Here is a 12036-nt window from a genome sequence, read left to right on the forward strand (position 1 = left end):
AACTAATTTGACCATGAGGAATCATCCATCGTCCTTCTAAAACAAACAAGAGAAACAAAACTAAAAAATGCGATACAAAAATAACCCTCGAGATGCTCTTTTCTTTTACAAATGCTACGGTAACACAATCCTTAGGCCTCCCTCACACAGGGCGTTTTTCAACGCTGCGTTTACAGCAGATTCCACCCCGTTTCAGCAGCGCTGGCATACTTTATGCCAGCGTTTTGGCTGCGTTTTCAGCTCGGCTGAAAACGCAGCCAAGGATGCTGAAAAGAAAAATAAAAAGCAATACTCACCTAGCCGCTGCAGTCCGGGTCGGGGCCGCTGGTCTCTGCCGCTGATCCGGGCTTCCTCTGCACTCAGAAGTCTATTGCCGTAGGCCAGGTTTGAGAACCCCGCCTCCAGCAATAGATTGCTGTGATTGGTTGTCGGCGCTTGCTCGATGCCCAATCACAGCCCTTCATTGACTGTCTCAGCCAATCAGAGCTTGCCGACGCTGATTGGCTGAGACAGTCAATGAAGGGCTGTGATTGAGCATCGAGTGCGCCGACAACCAATCACAGCACTCTATTGCTGGAGGCGGGGTTCTCAAACCTGGCCTACGACAATAGACTTGGGAGTGTTGGAGAAGCCCGGATCAGCGGCAGAGACCAGCGGCCGCGACCCGGACTGCAGTGGCTAGGTGAGTATTACTTTCTTTTTTTTCTCTACCTAGCTGGGACTGATTTTCGGGGTAGGGCTTCTATTGCAAGCCCTCACCCCGAAAATCGGCGAGCGGTTAACGCTGCCAAAAACGTGGAACCAAGTGTTGCCGCGTTTTCAGCAGTGCTAAAACCGCTGCCTATTCATTTCAATGGGCGACGTAGGGCTGAAAACGCCCAAAAATAGAACATGCATCGCTGTTAAAGAGCAGCATTGGAAGGCGCTGCGTTTTCAGCCCCGTGTGAGCAGCCCCATTGAAATGAATGGGAGCCTCGTACAGCGTTTAGCGCTGGGCTGAAAAGGCAGCGTTAAATGCTGTACAAAACGCCCTGTGTGAGGGAGGCCTTACATGTAAGGTAAAAAGTATAATGTTCTAAACTCCACCGTATTCTGCACTTTGCAGGTTTGAAATGTTACCAGTAATCTGTGATCAGACTGTTATATTTTGTAACAATATGGTTAAAAATGACAACTCTTAGACACGGACTTTCTTTATGAGGGTTTATGAAAAATGAGCCAATTCCGTGCAGCCAGTTGAGGCATTCCATTTACAGATACTTGCTATTGAAGTGAATGATACTAAGCCGCAGTACCAAGTAAAGAAGCAGTACTCATATATACGCTGTGCTTGTGGAACCATGAAACAGTTGTAGCACCCATTCACTCTGTTCATCATTTTAGGCTAGTGACCCTCACTGATCCAACACTGATAAGGAACTCATTTGTATATAATCAAAGACTTGTTTTAGCTTATTCCTCCTCATCCAACAAGCAATCCCCGATGTTGCATTGAAGAGCCCCCCAAAACTGTGCTTCATCAACGGGTACCTGCTGTCAGAAAGTGTAAATAGTATGTTCGGCTGTATAAATACATGTTGTTATGTTTCCCACCAGAGAACTGCATTCTCTGAGCCACAATTGATTTTGGAGTTGACTAGACTGGAGTGTAGGGTCTATGGAATCACCCCATCTGGCACCCATAATCCCAAGGAGGTACATAATTTTCCAGTCAAATTGCCGAGTTGCGTCCCCCTTAATGATCATCAATTGGTGCCAGAAGCACTGAAAAACCATAGTGTAGTCAGCAGTGTAGCAGGAAGCAAGAATACAGTCAGGATGCAACAAGTTGGAGGATAAGATAAAACATAAAGGCTGAACCAAAGAGTGAGGCAGACACAAAATCCAGAAAATGACGCCAAGGTCAATGGTCATGGTCAAGGTCAGGATCGGAGTCACAACAGCAAGTAGACACAAAAATCAGCGCCAGTTGTGTAGGTTTTGAAGCAGCTTTTCAACCTGTATTCCGCTGCAGAACTCTCTCCTTAGGGAGAAAAGAGTCTGCAGCAGAGACGGCAATATAATTTGACATGTCGCGAATTTGAATTCCGCGGCTGCATGTCATTTTCTGTGCAGCTTCTCTGCACTGGACTGTCCGCAGTGTGTGAATGAGATTTTTGCAAATCTTGTCGACTTTGCTGCTTAGTCTCGATTTTAAAAATACACGCAGCGCATACGTGAATGGGTGGGAGAGGGAGCTGGGACTGAGCATTTCACGGGAGGATTGGGAGAAAGCGTGGGCCATGTGCCATAAATTATCGTCTGCATGCAAGTTGCAAGACCTTAACTTTAAGATAATGTCCCAGTGGTATAGAACCCCGGAGACCCTGCACAGAATTTTCCCCCTCACACCACCCACATGTTGGAGATGCAACACAGACAGAGGCGACATGGTAGACATTTGGTGGAGCTGCCCGGCGGTAGCTACATTGTGGAGGGAGGTTATGGAGATCCACAATACAATATGCTCCACACAGATAACACTAACCATAGAAATGGCCCTTCTCTCAATCCTCCCGGGCTCAATTAAAAAGATCAAAGGAGGAATCTTACGCTTTTTCATATTAGCAGTTAGAAGAATCATTCCGAGATTGTGGCGGTCCACTACTCCGCCGTCAAGAGTTATGTGGGTGGAGGAACTCAACGAGCTGATGCGATTTGACGAGATGGGGGCTGACAAGAGCGGAGCACTAGAAAAATTCTACGGGGTTTGGCAGGTGTGGATCTCTTTCAGAGAATCGAGAAGGTTCACAGCTTGGATAGACTCAGGCCAGCTCTAAAGACAAAATAATTGCCCTTAATGATTAAGGTCGGGGGCCCCGCTCTTGTCGACACCCTAGAATCACCCAGGCCCAATTCCCCCCCTATTGTGTCTATGTCCAGTGGTTTGTCTCCCCGTAAGTGTGTTACTATTAGAGTTCTATACTGAAATACCAACAATGAAAAGTACCTCCTAAATTTCTAGAGAATGTTTGACTTTTATTTTGCTTTACAAGATTTAAAGGTACTCATACTTTTGTGTACTTGAATACAATGTCTGTAATATATAAAGAAAACAAACAAAAAATGTTTGAACATAAAAATACACGCGGAATTTCCATGTGGATGGTCCGCACAGAAATTCTGCGGTAATTCCTCCCCGTGTGAACCCAGGCTAACCCATCGGAATTCACTGCAGAAAAAAATCACAACAGCAATTACATACAAAAGCCAGATGCCGGTGAGGTTGCAGTCCCATTCAAATTTTCCTCCCAGATTGATGTGATCAAGGAGTCTACAGTTGCGAAATCAACCATACGTGATCAGGAACAGGGAGCAGGAAAGATGCAGCCAGGAACCAGCAGGGCTGCGGCTTCAGCATGAGACATCATTGGGGTAGAGAGTCAGGCTCCCCTATGTTCTGGAGCTTATCGAGGAATTTTGGAAGTGTTAGTCATTATAAGGTTAATTAGGGATAAGGGAGTTGCCACAGATGTAAAAGGTCAATTACAGCAGCAATTTTCCTTAAAGTGGTCAGATGGAGCTATCCCTTACTTAGGAGTTATTCTTACCCTTTGATACTTTTATTCTTCTAAGCAAAACCCCGTGTATTTCCTTTGTTATCTCACAATATTGTGATACAATTAATGAGCATTTTCTGGTTAATTTCTCTCTTTTTCACAAGAATTGATTGTCTAAAAAAGATGATTGCGCTTTTGTTGACTGGTTGTGATATGATTGTTAGATCTTCGAAAAAGTCAACAAGAATTGATGATAAACAGACTCTTTTTTTATGTATCAGTAGCATAAAATACATTCTGAACGCAACAGATTGTTGCTGTTTACAAAACTCCATTGCTTATCCGGAATGGGATGTTATATTCCAACCTGCTGCTACTGTCATCACCTATTATTTAAAATGACATATCTAAGCTACACCTCTGGATTTCTTGAATAGGGGATGTCAGCATTATCAGTGATATGTCCTGGGAGCTGCAGAAAAACATGAGCATACTGTCACTAGATGAAGCAGCAGAAAGCTCATCTCAGGGTTCCCTGCTGCAGGTGATTTTCTACAGAGCCGTTGTAGCAGTCATACCCGCGTCCTCTAAGAAAAGGCTTTCAAAAAACGACTACTGTCTGGCAGTGAGCAAACACTTCGTTTGAGTGATAGAATAAATCAATTACTGAACCTGGTATTTCAAGTTGACGGTTACATTTAATTTTGACGGCAAGAACAACACTGCAGCCTGCGCCATTCTTGCTGTCGACAGCTAACACCGCTGGACTTGTAAAAAATATTAGTGTGAACAGAGCTTTGTGCTTTTCAGACTTATTCCTCTTCTACATATGCCTTTACTATTCGGCGGCTTGTTAAAATGCAGCTAATGTGATGAGAGCATCAGCCATGACAGCTATGTGGGATCCATTTGCAACATTAACAGACAAATTCTAAAAGAATCCATGGATTAAGTTACGTTGCTTATAGTTTAGGTGACGTGGAGTCCAAGGAGCCTTTTTCCATACTTACCTGCTCCATCATTCCTGCAGTGTTCCTCCAGCAAATCCAGTGCCGGCACTGCCAACTTGAGTTTTTTCAGAAGGCAACGAGAGACCACGTGAGTATGAGACACAACTTCCCGGACTCCATGTCCGTAAACTACAAACACCATAACTTAATTTATAGGGCTTATAGATGATGACAGTTTCCTTTTTTGCCGCCATGTACCCACAGCCACAGTCTTTTAAAGAAGGTGGAATGTTAGTAACATATGAGCCACTTGGCCGTTGTCATGCGTCCATAACAGCTCTTGCCATTTTAAATGATGTGAAATACTTCCAAATTCATATTTTTTACCTGGATAGCCTTGTTTCTGGATTCTGAAAGGTATCTAGGCTTACTGAGAAAGAGTAGTAGGTAATCACTGTGTTACAAGGGTATATTTTTCTAAATAAAAGTAGCGTTCTTACCTATAATGAGGGTGCTGATTTCCAAATTGGACACCTAAAATTGGTCAGACGCATCACAACAGGACCTCCCAGCACCACTGGAATGCACACTATGCGTTCCAAGGTGCCCCAGCGGCAGGAGAAGAACAGCTCTCATTGAACGGTAATTGTGTGTTTATTATAAAAGCTATCTATGTACTAGTTGTTAGTAGGCTTAAAAAGGTGCTCATAGGAGCACAGAAATGCGTTGCCATGTACTTGTCTATTTGTGAAGAATAAGGCCTCATGTCCACGGGGACAGATCCACAGCGGGTGTCTCGCACGCAAGATCCGCGCCCCATAGGGATGCATTGGACACTTGCAGGTGGTTAAATACCTGCGGATGTCCTTTTCCCTTTAGGCACGGATTGTGTGCGGGAAATCACCCGCAGCATGCTCCATTTTAGTGCAGGTCTCCCATGGGGACAGCTCCCGCAGGCTTCTATTGAAGCCTATGGAAGCCGTCCGGATCCGCGGCACACCCGCAGCTGAATTCCTGCTCTCTGGTGCGGGAACGCTGGAGAGCAGGAGTTTAAAAAAAAAAAAGAGAGTGCACGGCGCACGCGTGCGGCACGCTGCTGGTGTGCCGAGCACATCTGCTGGGCTGAAGAAAGAAGATCCGGATGCGACGGAGGGAAGATCCGCAGCGTCCGGACAGGAAAGTAAATCTTTTTAGGCCCGCAGGAAAGGAGGGACCCGCTGCGGGATTCTGCATGAAGAATCCGCGGCGGGCCTGATTTTCCCAGTGGACATGAGGCCTAAAAGGATCTATTACTGTGGACAAGAGGATCTTGAATCTACATATTCTACTCTGATCACTACCACCAGGAGGGGGTTCCTTTTTATTGGTTCCCTACCCCCCTTCTCCAAAGTGACTTCTTTCCCATTTGGGAATTGGACATATAGAAAAAGCTTTAAGCCTTCCCCTTATCAGCGCAGGAGCTTTTTATCATTTTGTTTATTCTGCTTTGTAAAATAACAAGGATAACTTGTACTTATGTCTATTTTATTTAATATACAATTTTGTAATCCTATATATGTCCAATTTTGGTTACTCTCACGCGAAAATGTTTAAAAAAAAAAAAAGTTGTATAAAAAGTACAAAACATCAATACTTCGAAGTACAGAAGTGTTGCATTTCAGATATTTGAAACAACGGACCAACGGTCCCAAAATGTATAAAACCATAACTTACTTTGGATGTATAAATCGGTCAATCAAAGACACTTCTTCAACAATATCTCCTGCAACGTTACGGACCAGATCATAAAAATCGTTCTCCAGATATCCTTCATTGGGTAGCCAAAAGGAAATGTCATTGCTCAAATACGGAAATTTGCTAAATGGCTAGAAAAGAATAAAAAGAAGGGTATTACTTTGCAGTCAAAAACAGACAGCGATAAAACCGAGTTCTATCCCGACTTACTGAAGGCACGTCTTATCTCTGCGGAAAATCAACAAAAAATATCATTCTTTTCATGTTCACTGTCACAGTGTTCTTAGTCAACTTTTTTTTTCGTGTAAAAGTACTGACTAACTCAGTTTTTGTGTTGAATCGGCCAATTTCATATGTATTAAGGGCAATTTGATATGTATTAAGGGCGCCGAGGAAAAAAATATCAAACAGAGAAGGGTAAAACCTTAGAATAATAGTTGTTTAAGAATCAGGCTGTTAGTGAAAAGGAAAGACATTGAAGATTTGCAAAGCCATTACTGTATATATAGGGCTGGGAAACATTATTTACCTCTCACCCGATTTCTTCTATTTTTGCTAATTTGTCCCGCTTTAATGTTTCCATCACAGAAGGGGAAATATAGAGAATTAAAAACAATCAAGAAAACGGCCATTACTTACTGACTGAGGAGTGCATATAGATGCATCCTCACCTCACCATGCAGGCAGCTGACTACCAAATGAGGGAGCGAATTACACTCAGTAAGTAATGGCCGTTTTCTGTGATTGTTTTTCATTTTTTTTATATTTCCCCTTCTGTGATGCATTTATATTAGTGTAGGGACCCACTACAACGCAAGGAACCGTGAAGTGGTTAGTGGGCTCATGTATCTTGGCCAACATCCAACCAATGCCTTGCATTTATTATCTATCATTCACATGCAGTGTGGCTTTAAGACTCCAGGGGGAGCCCAGGGTGGCAGTACCAATGTGGTTCCCTGATGGAAGTGCAGGGCAACCCGCCGAATTATCATGGCGTCATTAATAGGTTGCTGGTCTGCATGGTGAACTACATATATCAGAATGGTCTGGCACTTTGTATCCACTCTGTGTGGGAGTATACACCAAGCAGCCACCCCCCTCTATATCAACAGGCAGTGTGAGTGGCTGTCTTATCGGTGTCCTGCACAGGTGTAATTCGCTCCCCCATTTGGTAGTCCGCTACCTGCATCTATATGCACTCCTTACTCAGTAAGTAACGGCCGTTTTCTGTGATCGCTTTAATGTTTCTGATCATCCAACTAATTTTAATATAAGATAAAGACAGTACAAGTGCAGCTTTTAAATGATCATTTCATGTATTGAAGATAAAGATTTATTTAAAACCAGTATCATCCATGTAAAAAAGTAATTGGCCCTAAGCCTAACAACTGGTTATGCCACCCTTGGCAGTGACAGCTGCAATCAAATGTTTTTGCTAACTTGTGATGAGTCTTTTACATCGCTGTTGAGAAGTTGGCCAACTCTTCTTTCCAGAATTATTTTAATTCAGCGACATTGGAGAGTTTTTGAGCGGGGAATGTTTAAGGTTTTGCCCCAGCACCTCAATGGGATTCAAGTCAGGACTTTGACTTGGCCATTTCAAAAACCTTAATTTTATTTCTTCTGAGCCATTCAGAGGTGGACTTGTTTGTGTGCTTCGGATCACTGATCTGCTGCATAACCCAACTGCGCTTGAGCTTTGGGTCACTAACTGACAAATGGACATTCTTCTTCAGGATGATGGGGAGCAGAATTCATTATTCTAGCACTTATGACAAGTCAGTCATATGCTAAATGTAAAGGAACGTATGGCTTACAAAAAGGTTTCACCTTTCACTCATCAGTTCACAATTACTCCAAAAGCCTTGAGGGTCATTTAGGGTTAGGGTGGGTTTGCATCTGTGTCTGAACCTCTGGCACAGATGTGGCTGAAAATCCTACAACAAATAGCCATGTATACAGCACTTTTTCATCCGTCAAAAAGCCGGGCAGCTCGGCGGAAATCAGGCGCACCGGATAATAGTCAGTGGGGTCTGCCCGATGCTGTTTGCTTCCATCCAGACATTCGTTTGGCTGTGGGGATTGTCCTTTCCGGCTTCCCAAATGGAGCAGAAAAGGTGGAATCCCCAGCGCAAGTGTGAAACTATGCTTATAAATGTTGAATGTTAAAAGTACCTTGATGAGCTGAAAAATTCAAGTGTGCCGAAAAAGCAAAAATAGAAGAAATTGGGAAAGTGACAAATACTTTTTTTCACTGCAGATGTGTTTACAAAATCAAAAGCTTTGAAAGAGGTTTTCTAAAGTTAGAAACAGTACAACTCTTTTCCATGGTCTGTGTCTTGCATTACAGCTTAACTGTGTTTATGTGACCAAGATAGTACTTTCCAGACTAAAGGTGCAGCACTAGAGAAATCTTGGAGATTTTCACAAAAGATGTCCATAGCCATAGATCATTAATGGAATGAAGGGTACATGTAGGACATAAATTAGTGAACATATATAGGATGGTGTTGAGTTGTGGATGACTTTGTAAATAAGCATCAGAACTTTTAATTTTGAATTTTAATAATCTGGATGGAATAACCGGCCAGTGCTATGCAAGGAGCAATGTAGAATATACAAGAAATCGGCCCCAAAACATCTTAGAAATATCACTTCTGATATATGGTAGAAACACTTCATCACCTTTTTTTTTCCCTGGAAAGACTGAAGGCAGAGTAACGTATAAGGCTTTGGCTATCTAGTTTTTGCGTAATCACAGCTTCTAGCTTTTAAAGTACTTTATTATTTCGTCATTCAAAAATATACAGGTAATAAATAGAGATGAGGAAGCATACTCGCGAAGGGCAATTACTCAATCGAGCATTGCCCTTAGCGAGTACCGACCCGCTCAGAAGAAAAGATTCGGCTGCCGGCGGCGGGCGGGGAGCTGTGGGGGAGAGTGGGGAGGAATGGAGGGGAGATCTCTCTCTCCCTCTCTTCCCCCCGCTCCCCCCTGTTCACTGCTGCAACTCACCTCTCACCTGCGCCGGCAGCCAAACCTTTTCTTCTGAGCAGGGGGGTACTCGCTAAGGACAATGCTCGATCGACTAATTGTCCTTAGCGAGTATGCTCGCTCATCTTTAGTAGTAAACCAAAATTGCCCCTAGCAGATGGCATATCAGTCAACATGGTAAAGAAGTGACAGTATACATATCCAAGGCACTCCAAAGTGTAGATGTTAAAAATGGAAGGGTAGAAATAGGTGCAGACCAGTCGGGAACGTGTGGGTGTATTGAGGCCTTAGGGGAGGATCAGATAGGTGGAATTAATAAAAGAGGAAGCTTTGAGATCGAATAAGCCAATCTATGGCTGCCATGTCATCTCGTAAGGAAAAAGTCCATGCAATCTATTTGGAAAGCATGGAACCATTCATAAACCATAAGACTGCTGATAAGGTCTTGGACTTCAGCAAGGTAAAAAATTGGGTCTCCTGCATTTGGAGGCTACCAGGGAGTGCTGGGAACTGTAATCTCTCAGCAGCTGTACAGCCTCTGGTTGATCACATCTGGTATAGTGTATAGGAGCAATAAATCAGATTAGATTGGTTATCTAGTCTGTTCTCAGAGTTCTTTTAGATGAGCCAATACTTGTTTGAACGAGAAACATGTCACCGCTAATTCGTTGACTGTTTAGACAGGCAAATGCATTATTGGCTCATTCAAAAGTGAATCGTTCAGAATCCTTCAAGCGAATGAGAGGGACTGAACGAGTGAATGAGTCAGCGATAATTTTTATTTTACTGCGGCAGAGGAATTATTTGGCTTGCAAATCTATCACTGCAGAATTCCTATAAAACTTAGTTTTTATTGTTCTCAATGACTAAGATAAGAGACAAACATACATAAAAGAGAATTTTGAACAAGATCTCAATCTAAATTCAAATGTACTCATGAAGGAGTTAGGTGTTGTGTAATCCCATACTCTATTGAGTATTACTCTCTGACCCAATAGAGAGAGATGATCCTTAGACATAAACAGGTGAGGTTGTCCGGGGTTTTATATATTAGAACCCACCAGATCAATTGAGTTATGTCTATAGGTCATAAGTGAGATAGTGCCAAGAGAATAATTGGCACTAGGTCAGTTTATAACAAGATGATTAGCTTAGGCTCTTTATTATGTAGCTCTAAAGAAAGATGGTTAGCTCTTGGCTGTATAGTTCAACGCGTTTCTACCGTATACACGGCTCATCACGAGTGAGCTAATATTCATGGCATAACTGAGCCAAAGAAAAAATGCTCTAAGATGAGGGCTAGATTCAGATAGACCTGCGATATAATCTAAGTATCAATGTTCATTCCTGGTTTATCTTCAACCATCTGGGGAATGGAGTTCAATATCTCCGTGGGTCAGCAATGCCCACATTCCCGTAGCAACTGATTCCCCGTTATTCTTGAGGGGTTATCCCTTCTAAAACGGACCAGATTCGTGATATCGTTCCTCGTCCTATGGGTTAAGCCCCAGTTGCTGAGGATCCCAGAATGGTTCTAATTACTAGATAATTCTCCCTTAATAATAGTAGGAAGCAATAAACCCTCAGATCATAATGAGAGCCCCACCTATCTCCCAAATGCACATGAGTTAGCATGCCTAGTAGAGTAATGGAAATTGTTGGTGAGGTTCACCAAAATAATAAAGCAGGAACAAGAGAGTGTAGCCTCCAGTCTTAATGGTAGGCTGGAGGTGATCATTTTTAGGCCTGCGTAAAATGACTGATGAACTAAAAGCGAATGATTCCCGTTCATCGTTCAGTCATTGGCTCACGATTAGACCGAACAATTATCGTTCCCTTTCGCTCGACTTTTTGAGCCATCATCATTCCGCCTAAGAGCACCCTTAAAGGGGTTGTCCCGCGCCGAAACGGGTTTTTTTTTTTTTCAATAGCCCCCCCGTTCGGCGCGAGACAAACCCGATGCAGGGATAAAAAAAAAAAAAACAGATAGTACTTACCCGAATCCCCGCGGTCCGGCGTCTTCCTTGTGAAGATGGCCGCCGGGATCTTCACCCTCGGTGGACCGCAGGGCTTCTGTGCGGTCCATTACTGATTCCAGCCTCCTGATTGGCTGGAATCGGCACACGTGACGGGGCGGAGCTACGAGGAGCCGCTCTCCGGCACGAGCGGCCCCATTCAGCAAAGAAGACCGGACTGCACAAGCGCGTCTAATCGGGCGATTAGACGCTGAAGATTAGACGGCACCATGGAGACGGGGACGCCAGCAACGGAACAGGTAAGTGAATAACTTCTGTATGGCTCATAATTAATGCACAATGTACATTACAAAGTGCATTAATATGGCCATACGGAAGTGTATACCCCAACTTTGTTTCGCGGGACAACCCCTTTAAATTTACTTCCACGTGACCTTGTGCCTAGTTCTTACACGTGCATGAAAACCAAGAAATACTCATAAATTGTTGCAAAAATCTGCTTCTAACATTACTTAGTGACTCAATTATATAAGGAAACGTCTCCAAAATAGCCTAATTGTGAAAACGCCTTGTAAACACAAAAAGCTACAATCAAAAAGGTATCCGTGATTCATTTTGGATTAATGAAACCCTCAGTGAATCAGCTGTGAAATCAAAAGGATTTCACAGCCTGTTATATGAATAAACCTGTCAAATGAATTAATTTTCTGCAAAAGAGATGCAAAACAATATGAGGGAACTACCAGAACACACAGATGAGTGGCATATATTACTTCTCTCATAAATTGCCGCACTGAATAAAATGCTTCACATCATAGTCCCCCAGTAAGCAATTATGAGCG

General features: G+C 43.2%; 1 protein-coding gene across 1 annotated transcript in view; it reads right to left on the bottom strand.

Annotated features, from left to right (window-relative positions):
• The window catches only part of FARS2 (phenylalanyl-tRNA synthetase 2, mitochondrial), a 270252-nt gene that overhangs the window by 61889 nt on the left and 196327 nt on the right, over positions 1-12036 (bottom strand). Inside the window, exon 7 of the mRNA XM_066579301.1 lies at positions 6203-6354. Coding sequence (XP_066435398.1) covers positions 6203-6354 — 152 coding nt within the window. The remainder of the gene's footprint in view (positions 1-6202; positions 6355-12036) is intronic.

Source organism: Eleutherodactylus coqui, chromosome 9, assembly GCF_035609145.1.
Source record: "Eleutherodactylus coqui strain aEleCoq1 chromosome 9, aEleCoq1.hap1, whole genome shotgun sequence".
NCBI classification, from domain to species: domain Eukaryota; kingdom Metazoa; phylum Chordata; class Amphibia; order Anura; family Eleutherodactylidae; genus Eleutherodactylus; species Eleutherodactylus coqui.